This window comes from Myxocyprinus asiaticus, chromosome 32 (genome assembly GCF_019703515.2).
Source record: "Myxocyprinus asiaticus isolate MX2 ecotype Aquarium Trade chromosome 32, UBuf_Myxa_2, whole genome shotgun sequence".
Classification (NCBI taxonomy): Eukaryota; Metazoa; Chordata; class Actinopteri; order Cypriniformes; family Catostomidae; genus Myxocyprinus; species Myxocyprinus asiaticus.
In genome coordinates this window covers 40601337-40621489 of record NC_059375.1, presented here as the reverse complement: position 1 = coordinate 40621489, position 20153 = coordinate 40601337, and the positions used below count along the sequence as shown (strand labels likewise).

General features: G+C 35.2%; 1 protein-coding gene across 1 annotated transcript; it reads left to right on the top strand.

Annotated features, from left to right (window-relative positions):
* The first annotated feature begins 386 nt into the window (after nt 1-386).
* Nucleotides 387-18308, top strand: LOC127423609 (sushi, nidogen and EGF-like domain-containing protein 1). The gene is made up of 11 exons (XM_051668062.1): nt 387-426; nt 3099-3212; nt 4914-4961; nt 6500-6553; nt 7088-7135; nt 7573-7700; nt 7820-8095; nt 8604-8696; nt 12387-12546; nt 13211-13293; nt 13407-18308. The coding sequence occupies exons 2-11, from the start codon at nt 3155-3157 to the stop codon at nt 13485-13487; spliced, it is 1029 nt and encodes a 342-aa protein (XP_051524022.1). The 5' UTR covers nt 387-426; nt 3099-3154; the 3' UTR covers nt 13488-18308.
* Nucleotides 18309-20153: the final 1845 nt, after the last annotated feature.

Here is a 20153-nt window from a genome sequence, read left to right as displayed (position 1 = left end):
ACTCTGCGATTACTCCAGAGCACTCATAAATCTATGACAATTTTCAAATACTAAATAAAGTTATGATGGCTTTGGCCTTTAGGAAATGGGCTACAATACTAAATGAATAGTAAGATGAAGCTACGATCTACTCCTTTTTGGTTTGGATTTGTTTTTCATGACAAGACTTATAAATTCATGGTTTTAACCAGCATCCAAATTGCTTTTTTTTTTTTTTTAGCGTAATCTTTTCGTTTGGGATATTTTGCAACTGAACATGTTTAACAGAAGCCGTGTTCTGCAACAGAACATGCCATGTTTTTTTTTATGACATTCCATGGAGGTATTACACACAGGGTGGTGACACACTTATGATCACTGAAAGCTTCCTGCTAGCCAGTTTAATTCACAGTATGTTGCAGAGCATGTTGGATGAAACTATCTGAGGCAAGTCAAATATTTCTAGCTTTTTCTTTAATCTTATGTTTCATAAGCTATATACTTTTTTGATAGTTTAGTCTCATGGAATGGACTGATCATGCAAAAACATTACATAATGATAATTTTTTTATTTTTGCAATGGTTATAAATAGGAGACAATATAATGGCATAATGCTTTTTAAAACGGCAGCTAAGGGCAGCTAAGATAAGGGCATTTTTTTATATGATATAGCAATATCATATGCCAGTGTGTAATAAATAATTATTAATAATACTATTTCTTTTAATTCAATTCAAATTTATTTATAATGCACTTTAAAAACTACAGCGTAGACCATATGTAAATACATAAGAATGTTTAGTACTGCTCAGAGCAGGCATAAATGCATTTACACAGCAATTACAATTGCATAAATCATTTTATAAGATTACTGTTTTAAATATGAATATAGAAATATGAATGAAAATATTAAATTATAGTTTTAAATATGAAATGTTCTGTCATGACAACAACAAAGTATAAAGCTGCTCTGATGCTGCATTTAATTTACACAGAACCAAAGCAGCATTAGATCTGCCTTTGATACTCGTGGCTGAGGTGGGTCAGAGCAGGCTTAATTTGGCCTTGGAATGTAATGAATTCAGAAATATACTCTGGTGATATTCTATGTAAAGATTAAAAAAGATACAATAACATCTTGTATTGTATTCTGAACTGAACCGGTTACCAGTGAAGAGAGGCCAGGACTGATGATCTCTTCCTGGTAGTCAAGATGACTAAAGTACAAAAATGGCATATTTTTTAAAGATTAAACCAAGGGGGAGCATATACAGGAAAATAATACTGGTCCTAAAATAGAACCTTTAGGCACCCCACAGGTGATAGAAGCTGAAGATTATGTGAAATTTTCAATCTTAATTGAAAACATTCAACCATTTAACCACCTTAGGGTCATGCTCTGAATGCCAACATACTGCCTGAGATGGTAAATGAGGATCGTATCTGTACAATTCTGTACAAATCTCTAATAAAATTAAGGCAACACAACTACAAGAACCCATTCTTTGCAATAGATAATTTGCTACCCTAAGAAAAGCAGCTATAAAACCTGACATTTTTTGTTAAAAACTAAGTGAGCTGAGGAAAAGCGTCTCTGTTAAGCGTAACCCTGGTTCTCTGAGTGGGAACGAGCCACTGTGTAATCGCATTGGGACACTCCCTGAGTGTCACATGTTCTGAAGCCCTTATACAATCACGCCAAATTATTGGCTGATGGTGCTTAAGCAACACCCTAGGGAGCTACGTTACGAGCTCCATAAAGGCGCTTGCTTCATGCCATCGAGTCTATGCCTATGCAGCTGCTAGAGAGTATGGCTAGCTTATACAGCGTCTTGTTGGCGTAACCGAGACGTTCCCTTTCGAGGAACTTGAGCTGCATAATCGCATTGGGAATGATATACATTGAAGCCATGCGACCAGTAGCTGCCAACTGTCTATGCTCATGTGGCAAGCATATAGTGGCCATGCTCCTCGCAGAATGGGTTAGAATACCCAAAATTCACACTTAAAAAGTGCATCAATAAGCCAATGAGACAGTCTTTGCTTGGATACCGAAACATCCCTGTTGCGGCCGCCAAAGCACACAAACAACTGCTCTGACTTGCGTCCCTGGCTGAAACGGTCAAAGTAATTTCACAACGCCCAAACTGGGAAAAGCATAGGTAATCTTTCATGCTCCTCCGACTCAAATGGGGGAGGATAGAAAGCCTAAAAATTAATAGTCTGTGAGCAAATTATATTGTCTAAATGACCTTAGGTAAATAGCCCATGCGAGGCCTTTACACCACTCTTGAACACACTGGCGCAACTCCATACACAAGGGATTGATCGACAGGGCATGTAAATCACCAACCCTTTTAAACGATGCCAATGCCACTAGCAGGGCCATTTTAAGAGTCAGAAATGTATCAGTATTCAGTCGGTTTAAATACATTTTTAATTATATGTTGCTTATAGTGTAGCCAAAATACAATGTCTACGCATGTGGATGTGGGGTCGTAAATGGTTAATTAATTTTATTTTTGTTTTCTCTTATAAATCCTTTGTAGTTTTACACAGATACTTACACAAACTCAACTTCTACTCTGATGTCAAAAGGTTGGCTAATTTCTAATTAGGTTAAACTGATGGTGTTACAACTCTCCCCAGCTTCCCTTTATATATAGTAGTTTATTAGCTCAGTGTGTATTGCCGTTTGTAGGCGTTAGTAGGAGTAATATGAATGAGCCTTAATGGTAGACATCTTGGTTATTATACAACATATTTAAAATCAATCAGATTTCAGTGTCAGATCACGGTTAAATCTGATTAATTATTTTATAAGGGTATTATTAAAAGTTTTAACTGCATTTGTTAAGTAAGCTGAAAGTGATGTTTCAATCCAAAATGACAAAATTGTCATCATTTACCAAACCACATCGTATGACTTTATTTCCTTCATGGAACAGAGAAGTAGATGTTAGACAGAATGTTTGACTCAGTCAGCGTTCACTTTCATTGTATGGAAAATGATTGGCGAGACTGACATTCTGCCTAACATCTCCTTTTGTGTTCAACGGAGGAAAGAAAGTCATACATGTCTGGAACAACATATCAGTCATGTTTTCTCTGATTACAGAACAAGAACTTCTACATTCCAGTTTTATCTCTGGCTTCATCTGATCCAGTTTGAGAATGCCTCGAGTTACACAACATCTGCTGGTGTTCACAATCATTTTCGTCCTTCCACTGGGTAAGATTTTGTTTACTACCTGAATATCAGTCTTAAAGTGTCAAAGACAATAAAAATGCATTCTTAAGGTACGTTTTTTTATGTACTTATTTTATTTCGAACTTCTTTTAACTCTCTCTTTTCTTTTAACAACCATTGCACAAACAACTACAAATCCATGGACAGGTGATTATAGACTTAAAATTAGAACCAGTTTTGCTTTTCTCACAACCTATGAACATAGTCTACCTGAACCTCATAAATCAGTGTGGAATGCATCTTGATGACAGCTTGCATATCTTTGTGTTCATTTTCTTGCCAGCACCAGATATATTTTATCCATTTTATCCAATTTAAATTCCGCGAGAGAAAGGAAATTCTGTGTAAATGTGGGAACGACTGGTGTCGCTGTTTGATAGAGTTACCTTAGAAATATGATTGCTTTATACATTATTTGAGCTCACATATCATGACATTTTATTTGTTTTTTTCATAGACAGTCGTTTATTTTTCTCACCTGCAGCCCAGAGAAAACGGCACTGGGCTGCAGGTGCGGCGTCTGTGATGAACTTTGCAAAGCGAATCACAGAAATGATAATGTTGAAAATAAAACAAAGAAGGATTTATAAATATAAATAAATATATATGCAAGCAGGCAAGCCCAGTTAAAATCATTTATATACTCTACTGTAGTCACATTAGCTAAATATGTTGCATGTTTAATTCTGCAAGTGGCATCCAATTAAGAACTAACAAGTAATAATTTATTCATTTATTTTTTATACCCATTTTTGTTTTTTATACCCATTAATTCAGATTCAGAATTCAGATGAAGCCAGATGTCATTAGAGAATTAGGAAACATGCTAAGTTGAAATACTGGCTTCTCTGATAACAATGCTACAGCCAGTATATTCTACTTTGAAGTTTCCATTCTGGGCCGGAATTTCTGTTTATGTTTTGGCCTGTGTGATCCCGCCCACTGCCCACTCACCAATAGTATTTCGACATCGCCGGGTTGTCAAATTTGAACAAGTTTGCAGGCAAACAACACTGCGTGCTGCAGCCATGGAAGCCAGCAAATGAACTGGATCAGAGATAACAGATTGCACCCGACCTAAAAAGCCTCGCCATCCGTCTAAAAACCGCCATGATCAGAGGTGTGGTAAAACAAGGATAAATACTGGAGATGCCTTTGGAAGATGGAGACAGATTAAAGCCCAGAAATCCTTTAAAACGGATCCTGTTGCGTGTCCTCATTCTGGCAACCCGCATGAGCTTCGAGTCTGGGGCGGGGCAGACAACCCTCCAATATTTTGAATTTGGACTGCAGTACCCATTTCAACGCTTGTTGTCAATCTTACATATAGTACCTTTAAAATCTTTTTTTTTTTTTTTTTTTTTATTGTAATAGTAATTTTTCACATTATTAATGACCTGACTATACATTGTGATCAGTTGAATGCAATTTTGGTGAATAAAAATACCAATTTCTTTCCATAAGAGCAAAATCTGTACATTATTCCAAACTTTTGGCCAGTGTAAATCTGCACTTTTGTAAAATACAGCTGAGTAGAGAAGAATGACTTAAATTTAAAAAGCTCCATGTTCACCAAGTTATAGTTCTCATGAGTAATGGATGATTCATGCTGGTCCAAAGAAATATTGAAAAATTATGAGTAATATGTGTATTGTGTTCTCTGTTCATTTTCTATTAATGAAGTTAACACCACAACAAGCATGGCAACCACCGGATCAAGCAAATTCTCAGGTATGTTAATTTACATAATTTGAAAACACAAAGAATACAAATATTGTGTTTTGGTGCCACATTATATGGGACCATTGTAAGTGCCGCATTGTACCCAGATTAATTTTTTTAAGGAAAAGGAGAGACGGTCGGAATTGCTTTTTGTAGTAATCAACATCATGCCACAAATGCTGTCGACAAAGCTTAACTTGTTTTGTTTGTTTGTTTGTTTTTATGTGAAACTGATGTTCTTAGGAATAGATGTACAGTTTGATCAGTTTGCAGCAATAGGTGTTTTGGTGCTAGACCTTCTGATTTCCACAAGCCATGTTTTTCCTGAGTTATTTGTCCACTGTAATTTCTTTTGAAAGTTTTTTTTTAATTTTTTTTTTATTTTTGTGTATGTTTTATCAGCTGAATGGATCAAGGTCTGTCTCTGTCTCTGTTTTTTTTTTTTTTTGTTATTTGTCCAATGTAAATTGGGTACGTCCGTCTCTCACAGCCTCATTTTCATTTACATGTCATTAAATTTGACTTCTTATCTGAGTAATTGACCCATGTCCAACTCAGTCATAGGTAACAATGCTGACCAGTTCATTTATTATATTCATATAAATAAATAAATAATAATAATAATAATAATAATAAACTTCTGGAAAGGCTTCTTAGTGTGCTGAAGTTCGAGCAAATTAATTTTTTGATCAGTGCTTACAGCTGCTCAAAACTGATTCATATACAATCAAATATATATATATATATATTATTATTATTATTATTATTATTATTATTTCTTTTTTTTATTATTATTATTTTTTTTAATGGTAAATCCTGTTTTTGAAGTCTTAATTCAATGTGGTAACACTGAGGTAACACGAATCATTCTAACAGTGACGACAAATCACAACTATCAACCAGCTACAACAACAATAGTCATAAGAATTAATACTGTTTTCATTTTCCAATAACAATTATTATATTTCTTCATGAGTTCTCTTGTCTTCATCAAATATACATCATTTATTCAAGCGCAAGGGCTTATGGGTATTTCACACAGCTGCAATTTTGTACTTGATCATTTTGAGTTAGTATGACTTGAGGCCAAAGTTTAAAGAACATTTATTTTTGAGTTATGATTCCAAAATGTGACATTTCAAGTGCTGTTTAATTAGGACCACTTGATTTTTTTTTTTTTATTAATGACAACTTTAGGGTTTAGAGAGTAATGGTACCTTAATAAAAAATAGTAAGAATAGTCAAATAAAGCCTAAGTTGAGTCAACTATTTATTTTTATTTTATTTTTTCAGATAACTATTAGTATTTACAGTGTATTTTTCAGGGAAAAATTTGGGCTATTTTCACTTAAAATGTTTGGGCTAAAATCAAGTTAGAAAGAATATAGCTTACAAACGTAGTATGCATTACAAATGATAAAGTGTAGCCATTTTAAATTAAACAAGAATGCACATGATTAATTAAAAGCAAATGTACTGTGCAGGTAAACATAAATTTGCATATGCTCTTTGTAACTTTGTTGATTAATATTCATAATTTTTTTCAGAGGTTCAGAACATTACCCAGTCTACTGTCACACAAAACACAACCACAACGATTGGTAATGTAACTTGCTATGTACTTTGTTGGGTTACAGTGTGGAAGAGTATTGTGTGTTGTGTTTGTGACTGTATGCACAGAAAAAAAGAGTGTGAAATGTGCAGATGCAGAACTAGATCCTTTACAGAACGCCATGTCTATCAATGTCCAGCTGTGGTATATACTGTTAAAATAGATGCCTTAAAAAAAAAACAAAAAAAAAAAAAAAAAAAAAGAAATATATATATATATATATATATATATATATATATATATATATATATATATTGTTATATAATGCAAAGTCATTCATACATGTTTAAATGTGTCTAAAGTGTCCAAAATACATTTGGGACCATTGTATTTGGTATATATTTGAAAAAATTATAGTTGTTGTTGTATACTTGCCCATATTTCATTTTAGTTAAAATTATAATTATAATACATACAATTATAATTATCATGAGTAATGGATAAATCATGCTGGTTTAAAAAATATCAAAAGATGACGTGTAATAAGTGTATTGTATTCTCTGTTCATTTTCTATTAATGAAGTTAACACCACAACAGACACGACAACCACCGGATCAAGCAATTTCTCAGGTATGTTAATTTACATAATTTAAAAACAAAACTAATATAAATATTGTGTTTTGGTGCCACATTGTATCCAGATTGCTTTTTTTAAGGAAAAGGAGAGACCAGTTGGAATTGCTTTTTGTAGTAATCAACATCATGCCACAAATGTTGTCGACAAAGCTTAACTTGTTTTGTTTGGGGGGTTTTTTGCGTGAAAATGATGTTCTTAGGAATAGAGGTACAGTTTGATCAATAGGTTGCAGCAATAGGTCTTTGGTTATAGGCCTTCTGATTTCCAAAAGCCATGTTTTCCTGAGTTATTCTTCCAATGTAAATTCTTTTGAAAGATTTAAAAAAAAATGTTTTATAAGCTGAATGGATCAAGGTTCACAACAGCATAACCCACTGAACAAACTGTACATCTGTTTTACAATACACTACTGTTCTTTCTGCACCACCAGGAATATTTTACCCTTTCGGCTCTGCAGCAGGAGACACAAGCAATAGTGCTGTTGATGATGGAAGCTCGACTTTGATTGGCCTGTTGAGTCCATTTATATTCTTTGAGCGTACATACCTCCAGATTTATGTAAGAATTCAGTTATTCATATTTAGAATTTTCATTGTTTTATAGAAACACATTTGTGATAAGTAAAACGCTTTCATACATTTTGTCTGGTAGTTTTTGACAGATTTCTCATGTTACAGGTTAATAATAATGGACACCTTACATTCAACCAACCTTCAGGGCAATATATCCCATTCTCCTTTCCTGCTAAGGGAAGCCAAGATATCATTGCTGCTTTCTGGACTGATCTTGACAACAGGAGAGGTGTTGTTTCATATCAGCAGTACACAAATGGAAGTGTGCTCACACATGCCACTCAGGATATAAAACAGTACTTCCCTGATCTGAGCTTAAATGCTACTTGGGTATTTGTTGCAACTTGGGATAAAGTCGCTTACTGCTGCACCACAAACACAGTAAGTTAGTTTGTTACTTTTTCCTGAACTGTAACTGTTAAAACCCTCATATTCCCAGAGACCCCAAGGATATAAACATAACATAAACATATCATTTGTGTATCACAAAGTAAGCATGCATTTTTCAGAAAGGTGATGTGGGGTGGCAATTTCTGCACAAATTGTGCATTGTGTAGAAAGAAAAAAGAAAACCTATGAAAATGTATCCTAGTTGCATTTATACATGTTTTATAGATAGGTAAAAGTTTCTTGGGTGTGTGATAAATGATCAGTGATGTGTGACTATTTGTTTTTTTTAAGAAATGTTGCTTATAATCAGTTCTCAGAAGTCATCCTGACACTTTTATGTTAATTATTATTATTAGTGATGTTGTTGTTATTATTTTAAGTTATTAACAGAGCAAAAAGAACATGAAGTTTCAATGTACTGTAACTATCACAGATTATGTAGAGTAAAACATTATATTTTCAGAATTGGAGTGACAAACCTTGCTTTCGTTCTTTTCAGGAAACTTCATTTCAAGTGGTTTTAATTTCAACTGGTAATTCTTCATTTATTCTGATGAATTATGGAGACATCGCTGGGAGAGAACGAACTATTGTACAGTATTTCTATTTCTCTCTCTTACCACACACACACATATATATATATATACTATGTAAGCAGAGGTGGGTAGAGTAGCCAAAAACTGTACACAAGTAAAAGTACAATTATTTATTTAAAATTACTCAAGTAGAAGTAAAAGTACTTACATAAATAATTACTTGAGTAAGAGTAAGAAAGTATCCAATTAAAAGAGTACTTAACTCATTACTTTCACAAATGACATAATGGACGTTAACTCCCCTATATTCCATTACATAATACACATTGAACATGTATTACATACATGTATTAATAATAATGGAAATTCTGTCATCATTCATCATCATTTTGTTCCAAACCCATATGACTTTCTTTCTTCCATGCAACACAATAATGAGATTTTAGACAGAATGTTTGCCTGTCACAATTTACTTTCATTGAATGTATTTTTTTCCCCCATATTTTGAAAGTGAATGGTGACTGAGACTGTCAGGCCCTAACATCTTCTGGGTTCCACAGAATACAGAAGGCCACATGGGTTTGGAGCAACATGAGGGTAGGGAAATAATGACAGAATTTAAAATTCTGGCTGCGCTATCACTTTAAAGGGATAGTTCTCCCAAAAATAATTGACTCACCCTCATCACAGATGTGACTTCCTTTCTTCTGCAGAACACAAATGATGATTTTTAGAAGAATATTTTAGCTCTGTAGGTCAGTACAATGCAAGTGAATGGGTGCCAAAATTTTGATGCTCCAAAAAGCACATAAAGGAAACATAAAAGTAATCCATATGACTCCAGTATTTAAATCTATATCTTCAGAAGTGATATGATAGGTGTGCGTGAGAAACCGATAAATATTTGTCATTTTTTGCTAGAAATTCTTATCCCAGCCCAGCAGGGGGCGATTTGCAGAGAAGAATGTGAATCACCAAAAACACAAGAAGAAGAATGTGAAAGTGATCTGTTTATCTGTTTCTCATTCACACGATCTCATATCACATCGCTTGTAAAGATTTTGATTAAACCACTAGAGACTTATGGATTACTTTTATGCTGATTTATGTGATTTTTCTAGCTTTAAAATGTTGGCACCCATTCACTTTTATTGTATGGACCAAAAGAGCTGAGCAATTCTAAGAAAGTCATACACATCTGGGATGGCATAAGGGTGAGAAATTTTTGGGTGAACTATCCCTTTAAGGGATCTTGTCGGATCTGGATGAATTTGTCAATAAGAAGAGAGGTTTGGAAAAATATCTAGTAATTATTATGGTGAAAACATGAACAATGTCCCACAGGGACATTATATATAATGCTGAAATAAAAACCAAAGCAAGATCATGCTTTATTAATGCCTACTTCATAGCTTTTAGATCTTAGTTCAGTGCAGTTACAGTTTTCAGTGTCGAAAGAATTTAGATCATTAGTTCTGTACACAGTACTGCCACTCCCTAAACACAGAGTACGCAGCCTGTGTAGGGCACCAACCCCGGTCGCGGAACACTCTCTTTGCCATATGATCGCTTTGTGCCCACACATCTCTCATGCATGTGCCTAGCGCCCGCAATCTCTCACGCGTGTGCCTCTCTGTGCACACACAGAAATACTGTCTGTTCACACTCCAGTTGTCAATTATGCGATCGGCAGAGCAAAAAGCATTTACACTTACTTTAAGGTGGATGTTTACATGGATTTATACAGTTAATCAGCCCAAAGTAGCTGTGATAGTTTCCAGTACCCCCGCGAGGGTGCGGGGTAAATACGTAAATAAATAAAGTGTGGGACTCAGGACAAAGCGCACTGATATATTGCTTCACTGATTCATGAAAATTTAAAACTGATGTCATAAGAACCCATATTTACAGAATCACCCTGAAAATGACCATCACCGTGACACAGAAAAGCCTGCATTATCATTAGAGCCACAGCTTACCTCAACGTGCTGCCTTAAGATGGAGCTTAAATTTTAATCATGAAATATCCACTTGTCTTGGTGTTAAATGAAGGCATTGTATTACGAAACTATTCTTTTTTTCACTGTGCAGAACGAAGAAAGTGTTTCACTTTGTTTGAAGAGCATGATGGAGCATGAGCAGTGATGGACTCGGCTTGAGTGACAGTCTGTGACAGCGTGTGCAGCTGTGTGAACTTCCACTGTCGTAAAAGTCCCATTCAATAATCTCTCAACAAATTATGCATTAATTAATATTAAATCCAGTAATGTAACGACAGATACGCCACCCATTGTAACAAAGTAATAGTAAAAAAATGTCATTAGAAATGTACTTGAGTGAGAGTAAAAAGTACCTACTTTTAAACCTACTCTAAAAGTAATTTTCCCCCCAAAAAGTTACTCAAGTAAATGTAACGGAGTAAATGTAGCGTGCATTACTAGCTACCTCTGTTTTTAAGGGATAATGTACCATTAGCCAGTTGTTATCACACAATAAACCCGAAAGGGTGATCAGGACCCCGACGCAGAGTGGAGGTTTATTTTGTGATAACAACTGTGCTTATTACATGGCCACTAACCAAATAAATAAATATATGGACATAAAATATTGATTTGCACTGAGATTATGTAAATTGAGAAGAAAGAAATCACTGAACAGCTGAAATCAACCTCTGATTTGCGTCGTAGTTCTGTAGGTGTTTATTTTGTGAAAGTGACCGTCTGACTCCTCATTATTCAGCCTATTAAAAGACTACTTGCACATAAACAAATACGTAAATGGACATGAAACATTGATTTGCGCTGAAATTGTGTAATTATATGTAAAGAAATAAATCACTGAATCGCTGAAATCAACCTCTGGTTTGTGGTCATTTTGTGAAAATGACCAACTGTATCTTCATTATCTAGGCTGTTACAAGACTGTTTGCCAAATAAATAAATAAACGCACATGAAACATTGATTTGAGTTTAAATTATTTTATTACCTTACTGGTAGAGATCGCACAGTGATACGAAAAGCATGAGAGAAGGTTCGCAAGGACCTAGATGAGCGGTCTTATACATCGATGTTTGGTGGTTACGGAATAATATCGGACTGCCAGTTAGTGCCAATGACCAATCAGAATTGAGTATTCCAGACAGTCTTGTAATAAATAGATATATATATATATATAGTACTGTGCAAAAGTTTTAGGCACTTGTAAAAAATGTTGCATATTGAGGATTTTTTCAAAAATAATGCCATTAATAGTTTTCATTGATCAATAAACATCATACAAGGTCCAGTAAACATAAAAAAAAAGTTAAATCAATATTTAGTGTGAACACCTTTGCCTTCACAACAGCACCAATTCTCCTAGGTACACCTGGACACAGTTTTTCTTGGTTGTTGGGAGATAGGATGTTCCAAGCTTCTTGGAGAATTCGTCACAGTTCTTCTATCTATTTAGTCTGTCTCAATTATGTCTGTCTCTTCATGTAATCCTAGATTGACTCGATGTTCAGTGGGGGGCTCTGTGGGTGTCATGCCATCTGTTGCAGGGCTCCCTGTTCTTCTATTCTATTCCATTTGCAACTGAATGTTTGGGAGTCTAAAATGTATATTTCCTATTGACACACTAAAGCTGGAGATATAAATAACCATCTTAAGACACATTTTTTCTGAAACATCTTATGTGCCTAAGACTTTTGCACAGTACTGTATATATTTGTATATAAATAATTCATTTTTTATTGTTTATACAGGCTGGTTATGACACTGTAATGTCCACACACTACTTTGTAATTCCTGGGTCAAACAACGGGAGCTTCATTCCAAATCTCAAATTCTCCAGTAATGTAAACGTTACAGGTCGTTGGGCCTTCAGAGTGGACAGTGAACCAAGTGTAAACATCATCTCAAAAGGTAGAAATTTCTAACATTGTCATCAATATTATAGTGTAGTCATATGTCATAATGTGTTATACTCTGCTGTCTGGAATACTGGCATACCCTTTATATAGCAGTGCTAGTTTCATGTCTCTTTCTCTCTCTCTTTTTTGTTTTCTATCATTTCTATCATTCTATAATTTTTGTTTTGTTTATGGATGATATATTCATCACTTGCATATATAATATACAATATCCCCTAAAAGTATTCAGCTAGTTAAGTCACACTTAACAGCTGTTGTAAAGTTGATTTTCAGTAGATGTAATCAGTTCTGAGTTACATTTTTAAATGTGTCTAAAGTGTCCAAAATATATTTGGGACCAGACCACTGTATTTGGTATATTTTTTTTAAATATTGATGTGTGTTCACATACTTGCCTTCATTTCATTGTGATCTTAAAAGTATTTTCATCCTTAAAACACATACCATATATGAGAACTCCTTTATCATGTTAACAGATTCATCGTCTTGCCCAAGTGGAATCAGTCGCTGTCATTGCTAGTTTAAAAGATTCACTCAAATCTGCAGCTGCCTATTAATCTCTTCCATATTCTCAGTATATACGTAGATAGCATTTAAATGTGCATGCTTTCTTCATGGAATTGAACACTCTTTGTGTTTTATGTGTATCCCTTTAGAAAATGTAATTGGACTTCAAGTGAAACTCACCTCATTTTTAGACCTAACACAGAATGGAAACATTAAGATAGTTTTAGATGAAGTAAGTCACACTTGGTACAAATATTTACTGTATGCTAAATTCACTAATAAGATATAACAATGAAAGTATGTGTAGCTCAAAAAATTATATCTGTTTGTCCATTTTTGTTCCAGCTAAAACAGGAGCTGATCAAATATGGTCTGCCGAACAGCATAGAATTGAACTTAAGAAAACTTCAAAAGACAAAGCCGTAATCTCAGTCTCACAGGGAAATAAAACAGAGACGTCTTGGACACCAAATATGATTGCTATTGAAGATCTGATGCCTCAGTGTCTTTTTTTTTATTTTATTTTTTATTTAAACAACAATACATTACATAATATATATTATGCATTAGTTAATTCTGGTCCTTTAATCTGATTTGATGAGAAATGTCCCACGAGTGCTGATAATTAGTATAACAACACTGTGACGTTTCACAATTTGTATCAATCTGTGTTTATGTCATTCTAGACCAGAGTATGTGATTTGTTGTGGAGTGGAAACGGAGCAGGAAGTAGAGTTGGGTGATTTTTGACTTGAGCTCATAAGTTGGTGCGTTAGTGTTTTCTCTCGCTTCCTGATCACTCCCGATTTGACAGAGGAGGGAAATTGCTGTTGATCCGTTCCACTCACATACTGTGTTCCAGTTTGTGCATTACTTGCCAACATTCAAAGCTCAATGCTCCAGATTCTTTTGGAACTAATTTCAGTGGCAGAGAAAAAAGAAGTCTATTAACTAAATTGCCAAACACTAACAAAATATATTTAAAAAAATCTAGTATGTGAATAATGAAATTAAACCTGCTCTTCCTCTACAGCCCATTTTACTAATTCCTCCAACTATAAAGTACTTGCTACGCCTTAAACACACTGAATAATCTTAATGGTGAGAGATTGTCAACTTCTAGATGGCAAAACAAAACTTTAGAATGTTTATGGTTAATAGTATTGTGACATAATTGCCCTACAGAAAAACAGATTAACTTCAACAAGCCATGGAACAGCTGTTTTGATATATTTTCCTTTGTTAACATTATGTTTGTATTGTTGTTTTACCCTTAACATTTTAACATCTTATCATGTCAATAAGGACATCTGTGAGTAAACTATATGGTATTTGTAAATGCTACTTTAGATTTATTATTTGGTCAATTCTGGCCATAAAGCTGAAAAAAAAAAAAAAAAAAAAAACAAGGGTCAGTGGTCAAATGTTTTGCACATACCTTGGTAGTCTGTATGTCTTGCAATATATGCTATATACACAGGGGTGGAAAGTGTACTGAAAAATAATACTCAAAAGTACCTGTCCTAAAAACTACTCAAGTAACCATAAAAGAGTAGCTAATTTAAAAGTACTCATGAGTAGTGAGTATTGAGTACTGAGTTGTGAAAGTTATGCCCCTTTATAATAAAAACTGTATGCTGCAATTTAAAAATGTAGCACACATACCATAATTTACATTCCCTTTTATGGCTGTTTGCCAGAAAGAATAAAAAATGTAGGTATTTTATAGGTGTTTGTGATTGGCAACTTTTATAATACATCACTTATCTATGATACTGCAAACACTACATGAATCTGATTCCAAATAAAATAAATAAATAAAAGGGCAACATGATTACAGAAATGAAAAGATGAAAAAGTTATTTTCAGTACACTGTTCCCCATTTTATTTCGTAATGTATGAAACAATTACATTAAAATCAGTTTATGTGTAGGGTCTACATTTCCCTTAATGCCAACAGAGAGAGTAAAAAAAACAACAAAAAAAAAACCACTAAAAGCAGGGTCACTTGGTGCGTCATGTCTCGCACAATAGAGGGGGTAGAGCAGGGGTGGGAAAGTTGTTTGGTACAGGGGCCACTGTGAAAATTCTCTCATCATATACTCACCCTTATGCCATTCAGGATGTGTATGACTTTGTTTCTTCAGCAGAACACAAATTAAGATTTTTAGAAGAATATTTCAGCTCTTTTGTTCCATACAATGCAAGTGAATGGGTGCCAACATTTTGAAGCTCTAAAAATCACATAAGTCAGCATAAAAGTAGCATAATCCATGTCTTCAGAAGAGATTTGATAGGTTGGGTAAGAAACAGATCAATATTTAAGTCAACTTAAATCAGCTGATCAGCGGGAGAGTGAGATAAAGAGCAGCCAGAGACGCCGGTTCGGGAGAGAGAGAGATGCACAAACGTTCGTTTGAAGTTGAGTTTCTCATTAAAGTTTACGTTGACTGTTCTGCCGGTTCCCGCCTCCTCCTTGCCCGTTCTTTATACTGTTACACTAACAATATTATTAAAAAATATTATTATTAAAAATGTCACTGTTTTATTCTATTAATACTTTTAAAGCTACTCAAGTTATTCAGCCAAAAGTAGTGAGTGGTTACCTCGTTTTCCTGTTATTGTTGTTTGATTAATAGCCTTTTTATGACATAGCCTACTAGACAGTGCTCAATTCGGTTACATGTACACTTAACGTGCAATATTTTGATTCAAATAGGCTTTTTGTCCCACTGTTTACATTCCGCAAACCGACTGCGTTTACATTAATGCCTCACCAAGATGGGCATTGGCGGAATTATAAAGTGTATTTAACCATTTAGGTGTGTACCTGCATTAGCGCTCTCGGAACACACGTGCATGTAAAGCGCACAAACATTAGCCACCTGTCAATCAAACAGTACGCAGCTACAGACACCAGGAAATAAAAAGTCAATCTTTAATAATTTATCTAGATCAACCAACCAGTGGTTGTCTTGCTATTGCAGTCGATGTAATGAACACCCATGGTCTAGATGTAGGACGTAGGCTAAGTATAGAAAAGTTCATCACCGACATCGAGGACATCTCTCTCTTTTTTTTTTTTTCAGATAAACATCGAGAGAGTTTTTTTCACCTAGCCCTATTGATAACATCACCTTAATCTCTCACATCAACCCAATAATCACAGTGATAGATAGATAAATTATCTATCTATAGCTACATTATAGACACAAAGGAAACTCTAGTAAGCAGAAATATGAAATATACCTTGATATGTTTCTTCAAATTAAAGGTAGGATTAATGCTGATACCTGGCTTGAGCAAGCTAAACTCACATGACACAATCATGCGATTGGCCTTTTCTCTGCGAAAAGCCCTTTCAGGTGTTGAACTGTGCTTCAGGCATCCTCCACATTCATAACAGTTGGCGCCCGACCTACAGCTGCCGTTCAAGTTTTGAACACGTCACGAGACTCTCACGAGACTCTCCCTAGCCAATCATGTTGATAGATAAAATCAGGACAGGAAAGTAGCGAACACAGACGGTGGGAAAATAGTGCATTAAAAGTACAGTTACAGCACTTAAAATGTACTTAAGTAAAAGTATAAAAAAATTTAACTACTTAAGTACAATTCCTGGGAAAAACTACTTAATTACAGTAAGTGTTATTTTTTATTTTATCCCATATACTGTAAATCATAGACTTCTGTCTCTCTCTTCTTCCTTTTTGTCATCTTCTCTATTAAACTGACTAATAAGAATATTTACTCTCTCAACAGAAACTCAGTAAAGTCTGTCAGAACAGAGTTGAGCACATCATCGTTTATCATCTGCTAATAATAGATCTTAAAGGAATGATATGTGTAGGAAAGTAGCTCAGTCCAGTTAAAATTCCAGAGCTTTGGACGGGGCCAAGAATGCGATGACATGAATTAGGCATTGATGTTGTTGTTGTAGAGCCAGTCATCAATTATTGGGCCCCCAAATAACCTATGGAAGTAGAGAATGAGGCATTTTTGCAGCTATGTTTCAATAATTGCTTTTATTGCATTGGGGATTGAGTCCTAAAAATTTCTGAAATGTACAGTATTTTATTCAAAATAGCAAGGAAAATGTGTTTCCTCATGACATGACCCCTTTAAAGAATGGAATACTAACCATACTACTCATACTACTTTTGCCATATCTGTTTAGTAGTTGTAGTATGCCATTCCGAACTCGGCCACCATTTAGACCGACACCAGAACGCTTCAACTAATTGTGGATCCAGATGGCATTAGCTTCTATGTAAGTAACTTCACTGTTCTGGTTCAGTCTGTTTTGAATATTTGGCTGCTCTGTTGTAGCTGGTTAGTAGAGGAGGAAATATGTAGCCTGCTGTACTGTACTGTAGGTGGATCCGTCTATCAACAGCCCAAATAAACACTAGACTAGTTTTTATCACAGACTGTATAAATGCAGCTGATGTGCAAAGCCAGTCTGACTTAAAACCAGAATTTAGATTTGAAACTGTCCAATGTAAACCTTGCTGTATAAGGAGAAAATCTCAAGAGGTCATGAAAACTGCAGTATACATTAATTTGCCTCTACAAGAGACACTGTAATTGATTTAAACATATTTGACTGGTACATTGTCTGTGTGTACAGATTATTAGAATTATAATTTCTACACTAAAATCTTTTGAGAGCTCACACTTATTAATTGTTATTGAAAAAAGTTTTTGTAAACAATACCAATAACCCCATAAATGCTGGTAATAGTTATAATGATGTTCTAGATCACTGTTTAATGACCTCATAATAACACAGGCAATAAATGTGTCTCTGTTTGATGTTCTTGTAGTACCGCTCTTTCATCAGCTCTTGAGTTTAGTGCTGAGTAATGTATTTGTGTTGGAACTGGGATGATTTTTAGCCACACATCAGTGATGCAATGGGCTTGAAATTAATTATTCAAGTGCAAAAACGCATGCGCTGACCTCCCTAATCTCATTACAGAAGAGCAAAAAAAAAAAAAAAAAACCATCCTGGGAAAACTTGAGTAAAGGCAGGCTTTTATGTGACATCGCAAACCCCCATTTTTGTCTTAACTGTCAAACCAGAATGAATACAAATATCACATTTCTAAGAGCTTGACATATGTGTTTGAAACTAAAACTAGACAAGTTTTCCCTTCATTATCTTATTTTTCCTCTGAAACATTACATAACATTTCCGGGGAAGTACATTGGCTAGCATCTCTACAGCATCTGACATTTTCTTTTCCAGGGTTATCTTCATTCTTTGCATTCTTCGTAGTTACAGTTGTCTACTGACATAAATACGTTTCAGTTCCTCATTTTTTCCTTTAAACTGTTTAGCTAGGAATGTACTCTGACAACCCCTTATCTCTGCTGAAAATCATGCCTTTTTGTTGACTACATTTTCTATTACTCCCTCCTTAGGAGGGATCGCTTATGTTGTTGTATTCTTCATTTGTAAGTCAATTTTTGTTAGAGTCTGCTATATGAATACATGTTTATATTGCTTAAAAATTGCTTTAAAATACTATGGCTAGGATTAAAGTTACAACACAGTAAAAAAAGAAGAAAAAGAAAACTCGTAAAGCATATTCTATCAGAAAGACTCGCAGACTTCATTTTTAAAGAAAACATGAGTGAGCAGGCAAAACACATTTATTTTAATTCTTATGGGATTCATATTCAACTGTAGGTTATAACAGAATGGCACAATCATTAAACAAAACATGGCAACAATGAAAAAAATGAAATGACCCCTGTTCAAAAGTCTGCATACCCTTAGTTCTTAATACTGTGTATTGCCCCCTTTAGCATCAATGACAGCGTGCAATCTTTTGTAATAGTGGTCTATGAGGCCCCAAATTCTTGCAGGTGGTATAGCTGCCCATTCGTCTTGGCAAAATGCCTCCAGGTCATGCAAAGTCTTTGGTCATCTTGCATGAACCGCACGTTTGAGATCTCCCCAGAGTGACTCGAAGATATTAAGGTCAGGAGACTGTGATGGCCACTCCAGAACCTTCACCTTTTTCTGCTGTAAACACTGGAGGGTCAACTTGGTGTTGTGCTTAGGGTCATGCTGGAAAGTCCAAATGCGTCCCATGCACAGCTTTCATGCAGAAGAATGCAAATTGTCTGCCAGTATTTTCTGATAACATGCTGCATTCATATTGCCATCAATTTTCACAAGATTCCCCATGCCTTTAGAGCTCACACACCCCCAAAACATCAGTGAGCCACCACCATGCACAGTGGGGATGGTATTCTTTTCACTATAGACCTTGTTGACCCCTCTTGTGACCATAATGCTATATTTTGGTCTGGTCACTCCAAATTACAGTGTGCCAGCAGCTGTGAGGCGTGTCAAGGTGTTGTCGGGCATATTGTAACCGGGCTTTTTTGTGGCATTGGTGCAGTAAAGGCTTCTTTCTGGCAACTCGACCATGCAGCTCATTTTTGTTCAAGTATCGTCGTATTGTGCTCCTTGAAACAACCATACCGTCTTTTTCCAGAGCAGCCTGTATTTCTCCTGAGGTTACCTGTGGGTTTTTCTTTGTATCTTAAACAATTCTTCTGGCAGTTGTGGCTGAAATCTTTCTTGGTCTACCTGACCTTGGCTTGGAATCAAGAGATCCCTGAATTTTCCACTTCTTAAGTGATTGAACAGTACTTACTGGCATTTTCAAGCCTTTGGATATCTTTTTATATCCTTTTCCATCTTTATAAAGTTTCATTACCTTGTTACGCAGGTCCTTTGACAGTTCTTTTCTGCTCCCCATGGCTCAGTATCTAGCCTGCTCAGTGCATCCACATGAGAGCTAACAAATTCATTGACTGTTTATACACAGGCACTAATTGCAATTTTAAAAAACACAGGTGTGGGAAATGAACCTTTAATTGCCATTTAAACCTGTGTGTGTCTCCTTGTGTGTCTGTAACAAGGCCGAACATTCAAGGGTATGTAAAATTTTGATCAGGGCCATTCGGGTGATTTCTGTTATCATTATGATTTAAAAAGGAGCCAAACAACTATGTGATGATAAATGGCTTCATATGATCACTATCCTTAAACAAAAGACATGATCAGTCAT